Source organism: Schistocerca serialis, chromosome 9 (assembly GCF_023864345.2).
Source record: "Schistocerca serialis cubense isolate TAMUIC-IGC-003099 chromosome 9, iqSchSeri2.2, whole genome shotgun sequence".
In the NCBI taxonomy this organism is placed as follows: Eukaryota; Metazoa; Arthropoda; class Insecta; order Orthoptera; family Acrididae; genus Schistocerca; species Schistocerca serialis.
Window position 1 is genome coordinate 92,442,049 of NC_064646.1, and position 20,453 is coordinate 92,462,501.

Genomic DNA, 20,453 nt, shown 5'->3' on the forward strand with positions numbered 1-20,453 from the left:
GTTGGAGTGATATGGGACCCTTGATACGTCTAGTTACGGCTCTGACAGGTGACACGTAAGCATCCTGTCTGATCACCTGCATCCATTCATGTCCGTTTTTCATTCCGACCCAGTAGCTGAGTGGTCAGCGTGACGGATTGCCGTCCTCTGGGCCCGGGTTCGATTCCCGGCTGGGTCGGAGATTTTCTCCGCTCAGGGACTGGGTGTTGTGTTGTGTTCATCATCATTTCATCCCCATCCGGCGTGCAGGTCGCCCAATGTGGCGCCGAATGTAATAAGACCTGCGATATGGCGGCCGGACCTGCCCCGCGAGGGGCCTCCCGGCCAATGACGCCAAACGCTCATCATCATCATCATCATCATTCCGACGGATTTGGGAAATTCCAGCGGAACAATTCGACATCCCACAAGTCCAGAATTGGTACAGAGTGGTTCCAGGAACACTCTTCTGAATGTCAACACTTCTGCTGGCCACCAAACTCACCAGACATGAACATTATAGAGCGTGTCTGGGATGTCTTGCAACGTGCTGTTCAGAAGAGATCTCCACCCCCTCGTACTCTTACGAATTTATGGACAGCCCTGCTGGATTCATTGTGTCAGTTCCCTCCAGCACTACTTCAGACGTTATTGGAGTCCATGCTACGTCATGTGGCGGCACTTCTGCGTGCTTCCAGAGGCCCTATACGATATTAGGCAGGTGTACCATTTTCTTCGGCTCTTCAGTGTAAATCGTCTCGAGTTTATTGAATACTTTCTGGTGCTGGGCTAGCAACAGACAAGGTGACGGCGAGTGTTGTGTTGCTTGAATCTCCTTGTGCAGTCTTGGGTTACTGCCTTTTTCATTGACATTGACGGATCATGGGAGGTGGAATCTGAGCAGGAGGCTATGGCCTCTACTACGCAAGGCGTTTACTCATTTGTAGAATTTGGAAGGCAGTATGTACACTATGATATGGAAACAAGAAAAGAAAGACGAATTTGTAAGGAACGGATAAAAATAGAATGTCTACGATTATATTCTGGAAAATACTTTCATCATCAGACAAAATAGGGAACATGCAGGTCAAGGGCAGTCTTGCGTTAGACTCATCAGACTCCCAAAAGACTTTCACAGTGTTCACATAGTGTACAGTGAAAGAGACTCACCCCTTGTGGAGCGTGACAGACAGCCCTTGGCGGTGCATAGAGCCGCTGTCCCGTCGCTGTTGCAGTAGCATGTGTTGCAGTCCTTCTTGAACGTCGTGTTGGGAGTGCACTGTCTCTCAGACCGCCTCACTCTGGTGGCTGTGTCACTGGGTGTCGAAGCTGGACAAAGATGCATTGAGAGGAGAAGAAAAAGTTCTTAGCCAAGATCGCAATAAAACAATAAAGATACATTGGTTCCCCGTTATTGGTTGCATTTGTACTGCACTTACTGTGTAGACACTTGTTGGATAGATGGAATACAGAACTCGCCAATGTGAAAAGGAAGGAAGAAATAGAAAACTAGGATAATGTATGTGGTAACACTCTGAAAGTCAGGGTTCAATGTGCGATTCCAAGGAAGGCAGACAGTTTTAGCAGATGGTTCTGTTCATTACATATATTCAGAAAAGCTGGTTATGCAAAACTGCCTACGTTCAAGGTGTGATCTAAACAAAGGAAGATTACAGTTAGTGCTCCTTCAATGATGTGGTTTGTACTGTCGGACCACTATTCGGACTGAGAGAAAATGAGGAAAATCAACTGTGTTATTTTCAAAACAAAGTATAGTATCACTTGCCTTCATCAATAAAGGGATGTCATTGAAAAATGAAGTGAGAAAAACTGTATACCTTCCGAATATGATTCTACCGTGCTAACCACCGTTTCACCTAACATAGTTTCAGAAGTTCTGACACAATATGGTGGCTGTTTAAGAATCATGAGTTAAAGCATGCCTTCTTATCGTATTCTAAAATTAGTGACCAAAAAGTTTTATTGTTACCAGTCTTCAAAGTGGATCAGAGTTGTTTTCCATCGGTATATGCTTTATTAGCCTATTATTACCATAAAGTCTTTCACATATTTTAACCTTTACTTTTCTTGTAACATTTCCTCCCTACTGTTGGATTCTGTACCAGAATTAACTTTTTCGAAGCGCTGGACACATCCGTCACAACCTTTCTGCTAACGTGCTCCATATGCTACTGATCTCATCAGTTGCTTTAACTGTCTCTTTACTTCGCATATTCTCTGTCAATTTTATGTTTAAAATTATTTTATACCATCATGATTCAAATGCTACTAGTTCCACCATCTCTGGTTTCCTCACAGTCTACATTTCGCATCCAACGACGATACGCTGGACATGAACAGTTTCATAAACACCATTCATCTTTATTGCCAACGTTTTAAAGTAATGTACCTGTATGTTGCATAACATATTATTTATAACTCCAATAGGTTTTTGTTTCAGTTATTTCCTACAGAAACATATATAGCCTTTCTTCTTAAACAGCATTTTATTCCTCGATGTTACACCAGATTTGGTCTTAAACGTGTAAATAGTCTCCGTGATACATATCATGTACTCATTGTCTTTACTTTATTTATGCTTCGCCTCCATTTTATTTATAACATGTTCTAAGTATATCTCTCTTTCCGCAGAAAGGCCGACTATGAGTCATAGCACCTGTTCTGTTTGCGCTTTTCGTGTGACATTTTCTTTCCACCATTTCTTAACTTCCTGGGCAAGAAAGCAGATCATCGAAGTTTTTTAATCATGGTGCTTAGAGACTCTCACATATTTTAAAAGAGCCACCTTCACTCAGACCGAAATTTTGACGTATAAATTTTTACATCGGGATAGATCCCAGCTTTTCTCATCAGCTAGTCATCTCTGTATTAGATGTCAAATCCCGAAAGTAGTTTGACAAATAACCTGCAGCTTTGGTTAAACGGTGGCTCTCTTCCAAACCCAACATCAGTATTGAAATTCAAACTTGACTCACATATCTTCCGTATTTGTAAGTGTAAAATGATTTTTACAGTTATGGTAAATCAGTTTTTTGCTTATGTCCTTCACCATCTTTTTTTCCAATATTTAGTATTCTTTTTCTTCACCTTTCCCTTCGAAGACCTTTATGTATCCCATTGTATCATGACAGTACTTTTCTGTTCACATTACCAACTGATGCAGGCAAAGTGATTTAGCCAGCATCACTTCAGGTTTTCTTTGCATTTTAGTGTATATACCACTAACTCAACAAACTGTTAACACACAGGGTCGTCAGAAACAACTTGAAAACCTTGTAAGGATCTTGCATGGTGGGTTGTGCTGAGTAATAATTGTTAACAAAAACTTCGATACGTTGCCACGTTTCCGAGTTGATTAGCACTGAAGTTAGCCAGTCAGTCTGTAGCGCTTGCAAGTCAAGCTGCCCGCCAGAGACAATTAGTGTCAGTCATTCTGAGATCGTAGATGGTAATACACGTGACTGCCCAGCCTTTGTTTCGGCTTTGATCATTATTGCCACCCAACGTCCAATGTTTTTTATCGCTCTCTTGTTCAACTGTACGAAACCAAGCAAAGAGCACCTTCAACGGCACCATCTCTGGCAGGCCGCTTGAATCTGCGCAGGCAATAGCCTCATTTGCTAAATTCAATTCTAATTAACTCGTAATCGACGAAAAGTATCGAATGTTTTTCTTAACACTTATTACTCAGCACAACCTGCCCTCCAACGAGCTCAAAAGCTTTTCAGACTGTTTCTGAGTGCCGTGTATGTGGCTGACTGTAATGTAGAAGCTCTGCCATTGCCGTTGGAAGTATAACGTTGAAAAGTGCAGCGTGGTGTTGGCTACGTATTTATGATGACTTCTCGTACATCGTTTTGGAAACACTTATCACAAGCATCAAATTAACTTGGGGTTCATTAGCGTTTTTCGTTGTTTCGATATAAAACGAGGGTGCAGGTTTTATTTTACATGGAGTTTGAGTAATGTGTAACAATGACAATACAAGTATATTCACGTTGTTTCTTTATCAAACCAAGCGAGTACTTCAAGTAGATTTCTTATCCTGCCAGTTAAATATGGTGAGAACTTGATCAGGTGCTTAAACGACTTTATTCGTTACTTGATCGTTAAGCTATTTGTTACGTGGATGCTGCCCTCCAGTATTACTGTGCGTCCGACGAGGTGTCGGCTACGTACTCGTATTTCTCGAATTATGGCAGTCACTATCTGGAACTACTGAAAGTGCAGTGGTTGCTCGTGAATTTACATTCTGGGTGTTCACAAATCTTTAGATTCAGATAAATATGAGAGTGTGAAATTAATAGCATCTGCTGTATAACAATTGAGCTTCTCAACACGTTGATACAACGACAGCCACTGCCAATAAGCATAACAACATTAATAATAATAATAATAATAATAATAATAATAATAATAAAATGCATAACTTACCTGACAAAATAAAGAATTGTTTTGTGTAATTTTGTTGTTTTGTACGTGAGTAATTAAGTGTAGGGCAACAACGAAATAATGTGTAAGCTTTCGCAACTGTCCGCTTCGCATTTTTGTGTAAGTGGGAGTTTTCGTGCTTTTCCATTTCTTCAGACAAATGTACAAGATCCCTAACAGATGTCTTAGTTGGCGAATTTACTTCCGGGCTGAAATTCAGATATTCTTATGCTGCATCCACACAAAAACTTATGCCAACTGTGTACTTCCTTGTTAAATATTTCGTTGTAGTCACACTTATTTGATTTCTCGATCAAAGGATGGGTTCTCGGAAGCCCTAGTACCTTTAGGGCTAACTTTCCCTGGTAATTTACGTTTCTCAGAAAGAGATTTTCACTTTGCAGTGGAGTATGCGATGATATGACACTTCCTGGCAGATTAAAGCTGTGTGTCGGATCGAGACTCGAATTCGAGACCTTTGCCTTCCGCGGGAAAGTGCTCTACCGACTAATCTACCCAAGCACGACTCATGACCCGTACTCACAGTTTTACTTTTGTGTTAGGATATAAAATATATTCAACATAGTTCATGTTTACACTGCACATGAAAGCCGATTCCTGCACAATAAACAACAAATTCCAAACACAAAGTGCCGTTTCTGGAAATTATTAAACTCAAGTAGTAATGTCTACCAACATGGTCACTTGACGAGAATACAAATGAGCTGCCGAAATCCAGTTGAAGTCTGCACTAAGTTTCGAGCTTCTGTAAAAGGTGGCCAATCTTGGGGATTTTGCGTCTGTTTAAATTTGGCATGTTTTTTTCGTTGTTTCTGCAATAGTATTCTGACCCGTTTTGTGTACTAAGGAGGATCAGCTCCGCCGTTTGTTAATTTATTTGGTATAAATATCTCAGTTGCTGCCGATACTATTTCTTTGAATTTAAGCCACATGTGGTGTAGACCTATATTGTTAATTTGGAAGGAGTGGAGATTGTCTCTCAGGAAGCTGTCAAGTGTATTTTATCTGCTTTCTTTTAATAGGTACAGTTTTCATTTATTTTTGGAGGATTTGCGGGTTATAATATTCAATCTCGCTACGACAACTCTGTGTTCAGTAATCCCTGTATCTGTTTTGATGCTCGTTATTAACTCAAGACTATTTGTTGCGAAAAGGTCAAGTGTGTTGTCAAAACCGTGCACTATTCGCGTGGGCTCATGAACTCTACTGCTCGAAATAATTTTCAGAGAATACGTTTAGCACAATTTCGGATGATGTTTTCTGCGTACCTCCGGAATTAAAGATGTATTTTCGAAAACATATCGAGGGTAAATTAAAGTCACCACCAACTGTAATCGTAAGAGTCGGGTACGTATTTGGAATCAAACTCAAGTTTTCTTTGAACCTTTCAGCCATTGTATCATCGGAATTGGGAGGTCGGTCAAAGAATCAAATTATTATTTTATTCCGGTTGCCAAGAATGAAACATGCGACCGACAACCGTGTTTAGTCTATCCTTTCGGAACACCGTTAGGTTCTTCGCAAAACTTTGGCAGAGTTTACATCCAGCTTTAGCCAGATTTCAGTGCCTTTAGCGACCTGAGCATTGTGGTTTCTATTAGCGCTAGGAGCTCTGGTACTTTCCAAACACAGCTACGACGATTTACAACTCGTATACCGATGGTTCCTGTACCTAAGTTCTTCTGAATTCGGCCTGCATCCTTTGTGACTGAAGCTCATTTTGTGTTTTTCCGAGACCCGAGACCCTCTAACCAAAAAAAAAAAAAAAAAAAAAAAAAAGACCACCCAGTCCACGCCACACAGCCCCTGCCACCTGGGTAGCCACCTCCCTGCGTTTAATGGACTCCTCATCTATTCAGAGGAACCATTATATAGCGCAACCACCAATATCGCGAGTCGAGGAATCTGCAGCCTACATGGTCGTAGAACCGTCTGAGCCTGGTTCAGACCTTTCACTAGGCTCTGTACCAGTGGTTCGCAATCGGTCCTGTCGACTAGGCTGCAAATCGTCAGCTTTGCTTTCATCCCTCAGTCAAGACTGGCAGCATTTACCACTTCTGTTAGCCTCTTGAAACCAGAGAGAATCTCTTCTGATCCAAAGTGAAACGCCGGCCGAAGTGGCCGTGCGGTTAAAGGCGCTGCAGTATGGAACCGCAAGACCGCTACGGTCGCAGGTTCGAATCCTGCCTCGGGCATGGATGTTTGTGATGTCCTTAGGTTAGTTAGGTTTAACTAGTTCTAAGTTCTAGGGGACTAATGACCTCAGCAGTTGAGTCCCATAGTGCTCAGAGCCATTTGAACCAAAGTGAAACATATCATTGGTACTGACGGGAGCTACCACATGCAGGCCGGCCGCTGTGGTCAAGCGCTTCTAGGCGCTTCAGTCCGGAACCACGCGGCTGCTATGGTCGCAGGTTCGAATCCTGCCTCGGGCATGGATGTGTGTTATTTATTTATTTTATTTATTTATTTATTGTTCCGTGGGACCACATTTAGGAGAAGTCTCCATGGTCATGGAACGAGTCAATACATGAAATTATAACACGATTGTAGAAACAGATAAAATGAAATATAAGAAACATATTCAGGCGACAAGTCGTTAGTTTAAATAAAAAAAATCAAGAATGTAACACTGGAATTTGCTTAATTTTTTATCTCTTCCAGGAGCTCCTCGACAGAATAGAAGGAGTGAGCCATGAGGAAACTCTTCAGTTTAGACTTAAAAGTGTTTGGGCTACTGCTAAGATTTTTGAGTTCTTGTGGTAGCTTATTGAAAATGGATGCAGCAGAATACTGCACTCCTTTCTGCACAAGAGTCAAGGAAGTGCATTCCACATGCAGATTTGATTTGTGCCTAGTATTAACTGAGTGAAAGCTGCTAACTCTTGGGAATAAGCTAATATTGCTAACAACAAACGACATTAAAGAAAATACATACTGTGAGGGCAATGTCAAAATTCCCAGACTATTGAATAGGGGTCGACAAGAGGTTTTCGAAATTACACCATACATAGCTCGAACAGCCCGTTTTTGAGCCAAAAATACCCTTTTTGAATCAGAAGAATTACCCCAAAAAATAATACCATATGACATAAGCGTATGAAAATATTCGAAGTATACTACTTTTCGTGTTGAAATGTCACTTATTTCAGATACTGTTCTAATGGTAAATAAAGCGGCATTTAGTTTCTGAACAAGATCCTGAACATGGGCTTTCCACAACAGCTTACTATCTATCCGTACGCCTAGGAACTTGAACTGTTCCGTCTCGCTTATAACATGCCCATTCTGTCTGATTAAAATGTTAGTTCTTGTTGAATTGTGGGTTAGAAACTATAAAAACTGAGTCTTACTGTGATTTAGCATCAAATTATTTTCCACAAGCCACAAACTTATATCATGAACTACATTATTTGATAATGTTTCAATATTACACACAAGATCCTTCACTACCAAGGTGGTGTCATCAGCAAACAGAAATATTTTTGAATCACCTGTAATACTAGAATGCATATCATTTACATAAATAAGAAACAGCAGTGGCCCCAGCACCGACCCTTGGGGAACGCCCCATTTAACAGTGCCCCATTGGGACTGAACATCATTACCACTCTCAATATTGCGGAGGATTACCTTCTGCTTTCTGTTCTTAAAGTAGGAGGCGAACCAATTGTAAGCTACTCCCCTTACTCCATAATGTTCCAACTTCTGCAGTAATATTTTGTGGTCAACACAGTCAAAAGCCTTCGTTAAATCAAAGAAAACACCTAACGTTCGCAACCTTTTATTTAATCCGTCCAAAACCTCACAGAGAAAAGAGACTATAGCATTTTCAATTGTTAAGCCATTTCTAAAACCAAACTGTACATTTGACAGCAAATTATGTGAATTTAAATGCTGCAGTAACCTTGTATATACAACCCTCTCGATAACTTTAGCAAACACCGATGGCATAGAAATAGGTCTATAATTGCCAACATTATCCCTGTCTCCCTTTTTATAAAGTGGCTTCACTACCGAGTACTTTAATCGGTCAGGAAACCGACCACTCCTAAAGGAAAAGTTACAGATATGGCTAAGTACTGAGCTAACATACGTGGAACAATACTTCAGTATTCTGCTAGATACCCCGTCATATCCATGAGAGTTCTTGGTCTTTAGTGATTTGATTATTAACTCAATCTCCCTCTTGTCAATATCATGGAGGAGCATTTCAGGTAACAGTCTCGGAACACTTTTTTCTAAGAGCGCTATATGATTCCCTGTTGGGTTTAGGTTTCTATTTAGTTCACCTGCTATATTCAGAAAGTGATTATTAAGTACTGTACATATATGCGACTTATCAGTAACACGGACATCCCCACTACGCACTGATTCTATATTCTCGACCTGTCTCTGCAGACCAGCCACTTCCTTTACGACTGACCATATGGTTTTAATTTTATCCTGAGACTTAGCTATTCTATCTGCATACCACATACTTTTTGCCTTCCTAATAACTTTTTTAAGCACCTTACAATACTGTTTGTAATGGGCTGCTGCATTTAGATTTTGACTGTTTCTAACGTTTTGATGTAATTGCCACTTTGTTCTACAAGATATTCTTATCCCTTTAGTCAGCCACCCAGGCTGCCTGTTTGTGCTAGTACCCTGTTTTGAACGTTCTAACGGAAAGCAACTTTCAAAGAGCACGAGAAAAGTCTTGAGGAAAGCATTATATTTATCGTCTACTGTATCAGCACTATAAACATCTTGCCACTCTTGTTCCTTGATAAGGTTTACAAAAGTCTGTACAGCAACTGGATCAGCTTTCCTAAAAAGTTGGTAACTATATTTAACATGTGTTGCAGCACAAAAATCTTTTAGACTGAAAATTTGTGCATCATGATCTGAAAGGCCATTCACCTTTTTGCTAACAGAATGCCCTTCTAATAATGACGAATGAACAAAAATATTGTCTATGGTTGTTCTACTGTTCCCTTACACTCTCGTTGGAAATAATACGGTTTGCATAAGATTATATGAATTAAGGAGGTCTACCAGCATCCTTTTCCTTGCACAATCACTTATACAATTAATATTGAAGTCACCACATATAACTAACTTTTCGTATTTCCTATAAAGTGAACCAAGAACCTCCTCTAGCTTTAGCAAAAATGTTGTGAAATCGGAGTCTGGGGATCTATAAATAACAACAGTAAGTAGTTTAGCTCCACTAAATTTAACCACACCTGCACAACATTCAAACACCTTTTCAGTGCAGTACTTTGAAACATCAATTGACTCAAATGGGATACCGTTTTTCACATACATGGCTACTCCCCCACACCGCAAAGATCTCCTAGAAAAGCTGCCAGCCAACCTGTATCCTGGTAAATGAAGCATCTGAATTATCTCCTTATTTAAGAAGTGTTCAGATATACCAATAATTTCAGAGTCAACATCTATAAGCAGTTCACTAACTTTATCTCTAATACCTTGTATATTTTGATGAAATATACTAATTCCCTCATTAATCGGATACCCAAGCTTTGTAGAAAGTGGTTTCTTTGTTAGAGAGACTTCCCTTAAGCAGGAATACCTATCAGCTGACTTCAATCTAAAAAAGGTACAGCTCTAACACCCACAACTACCGGAATTTTCCCATGAGTGATCCCACCACCCCCACCTATGCTGTCACCTATAAGTTTTGCCAACCTCCCCTTCCCATACCTGTCGAGGTGCAGGCCATGTCTAGTGAAACCCGTCCTACTGATAGACTCCACCGACACCACTGAAATGTGACTCATGCCTTCTGTCATCAGCGCACCCCCAAGTCTCATGTTATTACGCCTGACGGCTGTATTAAGATGAGGCCGATCGTGACGCTGAAACAGTTCCACGAAATGCACATTCGTGTTGCCAGTCTGAGTGGCTATCTTTTCCAGGTCACCATCTATGTCATACTCCCCATCCCTATCAATACTATTACCAGCCCCACCCACAATCACTACCTGATCCTCTTTAGTAAAATCCCTACATAACCCCCCTATGTTAAAAGTCACCTGAGCCAATCCTGCATTAGGCTTCACAATGCTGGTGACCTGGTACTCACTCCCCAAAACTTCCTGCAACTGCTGGCCTACACCTCTACCTTGAGAACTACCTAACAGCAGAACCTTCTTCTTTCTCTTAGATTTTGCAACTGTCCTAGCCACCGTAACTGCTGAGGTCTGCTGCATACTTCCTACATCTACGTCCTTAGGTTAGTAGGGTTTAAGTAGTTCTAAGTCTAGGGGACTGATGACCTCAGATGTTAAGTCCCATAGCGCTTAGAGCCACTTGAACCATTTGAATTTCCTGCAGTTGGCTGGACTCTGTGCTCTTGATGGCATCCGGAAGGAATCGTTCCACATCTGGATTGTCTCCACCCAGTATGCACACGCATTGGACATTGGCTTTCTTCCCGTTCTTGGCAGCCATGTCCCTAAGAGGCCCCATAATGCACCTAACGTTGGAGCTCCCAACTCTCAATAATTGATTGGCTCTGAGCACTATGAGACTTAACTTCTCAGGTCATCAGTCCCTTAGAACTAAGTAAACCTAACTAACCGAAGGACATCACACACATCCATGCCCGAGGCAGGATTCGAACCTGCGACCGTAGCTGTCGCGCGGTTCCAGACTGTAGCGCCTAGAACCGCTGGGCCACTCTGGCCGGCTCTCTCCATAATCCCACCCCTTGTGATTGCCCGGATCTTGCAGGCTGAGAGGTTTTCTCTGAGTCGGGAAAGGCGACGGCATCTGGCTGAGCGACAGTGTCAGCCACAGACAGCACCTATTTTTCAAATGGTTGAAATGGCTCTGAGCACTACGGGACTTAACATCTGTGGTCATCAGTCCCCTAGAACTTAGAACTACGTAAACCTAACCAACCTAAGGACATCACACAACACCCAGTCATCACGAGGCAGAGTAAATCTCTGACACCGCCGGGAATCGAACCCGGGAACCCGGACCTATTTTTCAGACTAACTGGGGAGGCCATACGTGCGGCCCCCTGGGTTAAAGCAACTAAAGTGACTAAAAGTAAGATCACTGTTTTCAGTGCTAAGGAATAGGATGGGAGTATAGACCTCTCGTGGGGTTTTGCTCAATACTCTTTGAGTGTACATCCACAGTTCATGTAGATTTCTTTTTTGCTTTTAATTTTATTTATGTATTTTCTTTTTGAGGTTCTTTTGACCTGTGTGAAATGAAACATAAACCTTCCGATCATCTGTTGTGCCCTTGTCCAAAGGGATAATTTGGTAGCACAGAGGTTTCTGAGCTTGGGGACCTTTGTTCGATACCTTCCCCTTTACATATGTTTAGGCCGGACATAACTTCAAGATTGCGTTTGCTTTTTGAAATATTACATCAATAACATTTTTTCAAGGAAAAAGAATAATATTAAAAATCCATTTTCAGTGTGTTAAACACTGTCTGACACCTACACGAGTTTCTTGAGGGTTCTTGTCCAAGCATCTTTGAGAAACAGTTATGAAGTAAATGCAGCTGTTCTGCGCCTGTATGTTATTCAAATAAAGACAGCTGACAACTACCGGCAGTGAGAATTGCGCCCACAGATCCTGTGATGGTTTGTTAGTGCTCACCAGTCACCATGTGTGTCATATCTACATTTAGGCTCACGTTAGCTTTCTCTTTCTAGGCAAGGATGGTGTGAGACAGCCTCTCTTAATAACTTAATCATGTCAGCTGTATAAGAAATCTGGAAGTACTGACCTGTCTGCCACGATAGACATGCCATGCGGGTACAGCCCCAAATGCCAGCGGCACTGCAAAAACACGAGTTGCAGTCCTCTTTCTTCGTCTCTCCTGGTGTGCACTCTGGAAAGGAATCAAATCAATTTGTTTACTTTGACCAGAACAACATGTCCTAGTGCTAAACGCTGCAAAAACCAGTAAATCGCCTGTGATAAAATGTAGCATTGAAAAACCTACAATGGGCGCCAAAAAATACGGTACCTTTAAAAATTAATAATAAAATGCAAATAGTGTGGAAATGAACTAAATTCAAATCAATAAAGCATGGGTATTTTACATTTGCTACAATAATTCAAAAGCCACCAGTTCAAAGAATCGATTTGACTAAGCACAGGCACACTCAGTAATAGGGTATGAATAGTGAGGTTTACCACTGAGTCTCACCACATAGTGGAACTGAAAACACTTGCAGACGTGGGCAGCTGGTATTATGTTAAAACCACACGTCGACCTCTCAGCGAGTCTCTTGTGTTGTTTCATGGCAACTGATTGACAGCCAGCAGCTTGCATCTTCATGTGTAGTGGATCTGGGGCAGTTAGTTTCTCATTACACGGTTCCTGCCCAATGGCTCTCCAGGAAAATCTGCCATCCACTGGCTAATTAATGGAGGGCTATTGTCCTTGATGTAACAGCCACAGGTTGACTTGCAACTTTCACATGGTGTATGTTGTTTGCAGTAATGAAATGCAGCAGCTGTGCCTTGTTACATCTGTAAGCTGACGTCAAAGTACGAGGTGAACATAGCCGAATGCTTAAACATTCCAGCATCAGACCAGAAGAAAGACCACCCAACGGGTATGGGAAATGAGAACCTTATAAATTGATGACAGACATCAGAATGAGCCCAGGCATCCAGCACAAAGTCTGATAACTTTGCATAAAATAGACTGACGTGCCTCCAGAAGGCGAAGTCAGAACCCCCACTAAAAATGGAAATAAGAATCATCAAACAGTCTCCGAAAAGAATTACCAATGTGACTCTCAAATTACCGCCTAACGAAGTTGCATAGGTCTCAGAAAGCTCTTCCAATAACTTCTGAATCAGAATCCCACAGGGTAGATTCCAAACGATCTCTGAAGGAACCAACATGACTTCCGAATGATGGAATCAAGAGATCGTGTTCTCCCAATGCTCTCATCGCACTAAGTTCCGCTGACTGCCCCTGATCGCAGTTCTGTTTGCTTTCTCCTATTGCGTGGCTCAGAGACCTGAATTTTTTGTAGTAATGTCTTCGTCATTGGTGGACCCAATAATCAAGCAAATCTATGGTGGTGGTGTTGGATTCTCGTTTACGTAAGCCTGGGCAGTTCAAGTGTCACATACAGCTTGGAGACAGTAAATGTATTTATTTATAACAGTTTACTGAAAGTAGTTTCGTATTTATAACAGTTTACTGGAAGTAGTCTCGTGCCCACGTCCAGTAGGCGGTGAGTGTGTGTCCAACCAATGGTCCTCATTGAACACTGCTTCACCTTGAAGAGACACCCCCCTCCCTCCCGCCCCCCCCCCCCTCGTCAGTGTATAAAACCAGTAGGGTGGCGACCTTAAACGTTCAGAAATCCTGGGCGACAGTGGTAGCGTTATGACAGCAGCTGACAGTGTATGCTGGTTCAAAAATGGCTCTGAGTACTATGGGACTTAACATCAATGGTCATCAGTCCCCTAGAACTTAGAACTACGTAAACCTAACTAACCTAAGGACATCACACAACACCCAGCCATCACGAGGCAGAGAAAATCCCTGACCCCGCCGGGAATCGAACCCGGGAACCCGGGCGTGGGAATGTATGCTGGTGATGCTATGCCACTAGAAGGACACTTGGTGAGATGTGTCCTTTAGCACTTACAACAGCTCCAGACATCGACTCCCTGCATCACACATGGAAACATTATTGTTCTGAAGATGGGCCATGTATGAATGAAACTGGTTACCATACGAAGGTCACTTGCGACCTGGACTGACTGTTTCTTTTTGTTATGTCACAATGTAATCAGAGAATAAAGTGGCACATTTTTGTTCTACAGAGGTGAGGAAAACAGTTGGTATAATTTTGGCGCATCAAGATCAGCAGATAGCAATATTACTATTTATGTGTAAAAGTAACGTTTGATTCTGTGTAGTGTATAAATTAATTTGGGATAACTTTAATTTATTTAATGTATTATTTTTGAGGGGTTTTACTATGTTAATATATACAAGTCCTTGCTGGGATGTAAGTCGTTTGTAAAGTTCATAAAAGAAAATTAAGAAGTTTCTTGAAGTGTCCATTTTCCCAGCAGCTGTATTACATTGCAATAGTTTACAAGAAAAAGACCTTTTTCATACTGCACATTAAGTTTTTATTTTGCTTGTGTATCCTGATGCGTTTCCATTTTTACAGAGTATTCTCGGCGATTCTCATGAAATATTACACAATTTTTCTCATTTTCACATATAGGTTACAGCTTTCAAACAGTTCATGGAAGTTTTTGTTATAAAAGGGAATAGTACTTACAGATCAGCAATTAATTTATTATTTTTACATCAAGAACCCCGCTCTCGCGACGAAAACTGATTGAAGAAAAAAAAAGAAAACCTGCGGGCGTTAGCTATACTTAGGAAAACAAATTACAGTTTAAACACAGAAAATGGCAATTAGAGTGCTATATTACGAAAATAGATTGTCCTCAAGAAAAACTGCAAGCTTTTAATTAGTTTTGCACATGAGAAAAAGACACTGATTTAAAAACAGTGAGTTAGAGTCTTATCTCTAAGTACCTTCCCATTTTAATATAAAAATGTGCATAAACTGTTTCAAATCTATAACCTGTATGTGGAAACGAAAGAAAATCTATATCTCAGGAAACTTAATGTAAATGCCTTGTAAAAGCGACGAAACGCGTCCGGCTTCATACGAGAAATAAGAAATTGGTGTGCAGGATGCAAAACGTGTTTTTCTAATAAATGGAAATTATATTTTGGGGATGAAAATTAATTGCATTGGTTGGAGTGCCCTAAGAATTGTGTGGTGTAGCCTATTTGTTGATGCAAGGAAGTTTACTGAAGAGTTTTCTGCAGACAGTTACTTGAAATTTTGGGTTCGCATGGATTTAATAGTAATTGTTGGAATATTGGTTGCTTACTGTGCTTAACGGATCTTAACACTACAGCCACGTTGTCTTCATTCTGTCTCGACAAACGAGGTATTGGGTGAGAGCTTAGGTCTTTGGCTACCATCCATGAAAACCACAGATGTGTTGAAACACGTATGTAACGCAGCAGCGATGGCGAGGCATTGTAGCATCTGTGACCAGAGAGTATGCGCTTGACCGCGCGAGTGTTGCGAGCGGTTCTCAGTCAGTAGTAGTCTTCGCGAGTTAGTTGTCGCTATGCAGAGTAGCAGTCAGTCTGTCGTTGCGAGTCTGTCAGTTCAGTCGTTGCGAGTCTGTAGCTCTGTCTAGTTGAGAGCAGTACTCAGTCTGTAGTCGTCATGCAGAGCGGTCGGTCAGTAGTAGCAGCCCAGTGCGGTTGTGTGATGTAGGCGGTCGGCAACAATGGTCAAGATGAGGAATAAGGTATACTGTTAATTAATATAATCATTAGATAATGAAAAATTTTATTTATTGTAATTATTCTCCAACAAGTCTCCCAATAATAATTTTTTATTTCAAAAGTATTTTCTCAAAAATTTAATTTTTTATTGAACTCAAGATTTCGTTGCACTTCCCATTTCATTCCACTTCTTTTGAAGAAAAATTCCACTAAAATCACAAAAAAAGAGAATATTATTATTTGCAATGCAGTTCCTCCAAGCGGTGCGCAACAACAAGAGCAGATATGTGACATCCATTTATTCTGAGGTAAGACTTTAATTCTGATTGTTTTTCACAGGGCCAAAGACCGATATTTCGGTTTAATTGAATTTTGTTGTCACTGAATGGACTTTAATTTTGAAGGATTTATAATTGAGTCAGATTGCGTATTTTCACATTTTTTGTTGCCATTGTCAGTACATTTGATTGTGGGCAAGTTACGCATAGAGTAATGCCCATCAGCATTTCTAATTAGTATCGTCCTTTTTCTTTAAAAATTTTGTGGGGAGGTTACACTTGGCGACACCCAGTCCAGGATCGTATTTCGTTGAGAGTCTTTTGAGCGACAGTCAGGTATCTGCTCTTATTTGCTTAGATAATTAGGATTTGGCGCAACGCTTTTAATAATATTGTGACTTTCTTTCTACAGGTCAACGGCAATTTGCTGCTTTGTTGTATTTGTGTGTTGCTTTTGCATTGTGCTTATTTGCTTTGTGAAAAATTTTGACTATTGTAAAAATGCCGCGAAAGACTGTGAATAGTGTATCGCGAAGTATTGTGAATGAAATTACCGACTTAATCAACGTGACCGATAGTAATTGTGATACGCAACGTAATGATGACAATCCTGCGTTCACTAACAATCAGTGCATTCCAACCACTAATGATGACTTTCACCTTAATGATGAACAAACGAACTCAATTGTCTCGTCTGTTAACTTGACGACAATTGATGACGCAGAATGCTCTATGGTAATGAGCGCTGTAGAGCTTAACACACCCGATTTGGAAAATTCAAGTAATGTACAGTCAAATCTGTCTAATGAAAATGAACAAATCACACAAAGTAGGACAGATGTATTTAATTCCGAAACAATGACTGATAGTATACATTTGACTGACAAACCTTTTTGTAAATCTCAGAATAACCAAATGGTTACAGTAAGCGAGAGAGTTCCAGATCCACCACTAAACAGCACAGAGAGTATAAACGCTAACTTTGGCTTTGAACAAATTATGGTAAGATTGCTACAACAACAGAGTGAAAATTTCAAACAGTTTAATGAAAGATTTAATAAAATCGATGAAGATAACAAACACTTAAATGAAAAACTTGACAATAATGACGAAAATTTCAAACAACTTAGTGAACAAATTACAGCCGTTGCCGCGCAGTGCCATGACACTAAGGAACAGTTGCGCGTGGAAATTGAGGCTTGTTCACAAAAAAATAGCGAAGAAATAAAGTCGGTTGCGCAAGAATTAAGGGAAATGCAAACAGCCGCGACAGATACACTCAGAGACGAAATTAGCGGAGTCGCCAAACAGTGCTCTGAAAAAGCTACACAATTACGGGACGAGTTTAGAGCAATGACGGTAGAACTTTCGCGCACTATGGACGCAAAGATAGACGCGAAATTCGAACAGCAGAACACTCAGATTAACGAGCGCTTTAGTCAGCACATACAGAACAGTAATACGCGTTTCCGCAAATTTATTCAAGATCAAAACAAAGTAAAACGACAAGTCATGGAAACAATCACTGCACAGAGACAAGAGGACAAACGTAAATTATTCGCGAAAGCGAAGACGTATGTAGACAATAATATTACTACAGTGTCCGACAAAATTAATACCATAGAACAATTGAACGCGGAATTACAGGATGAAATTTCTGATCTTAAAGCAAAAACAGATACACACACAGTAAATATTCAAACAGTGACAGATAGATTCGAACAACTAGATCTAACACAGGATTGCGATGTCATCAAAGCTGATGTTAAAAAACTGAGCGAAACTACGCGCAAGTTGCAAAAACAGATTAATGCGTCTGATTCTAAAACCGATGATCAGGTTAAAATACTGACTGAAAAATGTGATGAATTGGCCAGTCGTATTGATGTTATCGAAAATACTAATGACAATAAATCAGACGATACTGCACCGGTTTCTTTTATCCAAACACCTGAATTTCAAAATTTACAGCTGACAATTAATGAAATCGATTCATCTAACAACACGTTACGTCGGAAGTTATCAAATTTACAACAAGAAGTAACAGAGATGAAAAACATGTCAGTTAATAACATACCACAACAGACGCCACTTTATGAACATGTGTCAGAGTCACGCAGCGTGTATAATGTGAGCAATTTACAGCAACTACGCGACTTAAAATCCGAAAAGCCACGCGACTTAAAATCTGAAAAGCTACGCAACTTGAAATCCGAAATGACACAGACGAACAGATTCACACACAAACCTGAACGTGTTATCAAACTGAGTGACGAGAACGTAGATTTCGAGCAATTTGCATTTGTAAGCAAATGTAAAGAATTTAATAATGACAGAACACAGATACACGATTTGCACTGTATACGACAATTTATCTTTGTACATTCACCGCTATTATCGGTAATGGAGAAACTAGCTTTGAACCAGATGCGACAATTTATTTTTGTATTTACAACAGCATTGCCTGTAATGAAGAAATTTGAATTAGCACGAATACAACAATTTGCCTTTGAAATTTTACCGCTATTGCCTGTAACACAAAAGCTAAAATTTATTTGCAGTGCGTAAATGACCTCAGGGGATTCATTACGCTTTAATGAATATGTGCCGTAGCGAGCATAGGGCCCCGAGCTGTAGTAGTGCTATTTCATCTTTAGTTTTCTGCACTGCTGCCTTCTCTTCTACTATCCTTTATATCTATCCAAACTGCTCTTTAACTATTGCTCTACCTAGTATTAAGAAACATGTAATGAATATCCGATGTGACAAACTTTTACCGAATGTGACAATTTTCAGTAGGCACTCCCGTAATGACAACTACCGCCGTAATTTTAATTACAGATAAAATCGTAATCATCAGTATGTGTAAAATTAACAGCAAACGCATTTTTTGGTAACAATAGACGTTTTCCACCACAATAGCATGAAAGTCAACCGCTTAGCATACGTAACCAACAATGCAGTCTACAAGGTCAACCAAACTTTAATGTTTCGCCGCGTGCACGTATAGTCCTAGCTCCAACAAATAGTAACGCATGGCAGCAAAGAAATAACTACGTACAGATAACACACTATTTCAACTCGTATCGCAATGCGCCGTATAGAAATTACTATCATGACAGACGTAAAAATAATGACCACAATTTTCAGCGTACATTTAATAACAGTCGATCTTTTCAGCAGCAAGAACATTAGCAACAACACATTATCATGAATGATCCAGACAATAGGTGTCATCCATAGCGTAACACGTCAGTATGAAATAACAGAACAGTTCATATAGTGGATATGCCACAACATTCTCCCGTAAATAATAACACGTACGATAGAATTTAACCAGATACAGCACAGATTGCATACTACAGTAACGCAAACATTACTTTTGACAAGCAGAATTTTGCTCACGAGAATGTTATTTGAAGCATGCTTTGTTGAATGCTCCACTATTATCGCACCCAGATCTTACTAGAAATTTTTCCATTGCCACCGACAGTTCTAACACCGCTTTAGGCGTACACATTTTTCAGGAAATTGAAGAAGATGGCTCTACAGTAATTAAAAACATCGCATTTGCAAGTCGCATTTTGTCACCCGCTGAACGAAATTATTCCGTTACAGAATTAGAAACATTATGTGTTGTATGGGCTTTTATGAGATTTAGGCACTTTCTTTATGGCAGACACACCACCGTCTACACAGACCACAGAGCGATACAATTTTTGCTTTCAGCTAAATTTACTCACGATAGATTAAGCAGATGGAAACTATATTTACAGGAATTTAATTTTACAATAGTTCACATTCCCGGTACGCAAAATGTTATAGCAGACGCACTATCGCGTTCTCTCAGCAACAATCAGCAAGACGTAGCAACTCACTTCTGCAAAACAAATTTCAGTGTCATGTACATTCAGCAAGTTGCATTTGAAAATTTTATTTCATCGTCATTACAGGACATAGCACAAGAACAAAATAAGGACAATGTGTGGAAAGAAATTAAACACCTTTGGCAAGATAGGAAAAATGTTACGATTAGGAACCACTACACTGTACGCAATGACATTCTGTTTGGCCGCTCTCATCCTGACAGCAACATTTGGTTATTATGCATTCCTGACGAACTGGTTAACAAACTAATTTGGTACACTCATTTAAGTTACGCACATTACGGAGCACGAAAATGTTTTCTTATACTGAGACAGAACTGTTATTTTACCAACATGGAAAAACGTATACGACGAGTTTTAGCGTCTTGTAAAATTTGCCAGAAAGCTAAATCAGACACCACTTCACATATTCCTCCTTTATATCCCATTATACCTGTGAAATTAAGACACATGGCCGCAGTAGATATTTTTGGTCCGATTCCGAGAACTAACAGAG

General features: G+C 40.3%; 1 protein-coding gene across 4 annotated transcripts in view; it reads right to left on the bottom strand.

The window, feature by feature from the left end:
• The window catches only part of LOC126418732 (protease inhibitors-like), a 64,558-nt gene that overhangs the window by 25,907 nt on the left and 18,198 nt on the right, over positions 1–20,453 (bottom strand). For 3 of the 4 annotated variants that reach the window (XR_007575891.1, XM_050085645.1, XM_050085643.1), the window contains exons 2-3: positions 12,217–12,321; positions 1,150–1,308 (exon numbers count right to left, since the gene is read on the bottom strand). Coding sequence is in view for 3 of the 4 variants with exons in the window: in XM_050085645.1 (XP_049941602.1) it covers positions 1,150–1,308; positions 12,217–12,321 (264 nt within the window). In the remaining variant the exon portion in view is untranslated. The remainder of the gene's footprint in view (positions 1–1,149; positions 1,309–12,216; positions 12,322–20,453) is intronic. The other variant, XM_050085646.1, reaches the window with a different exon arrangement.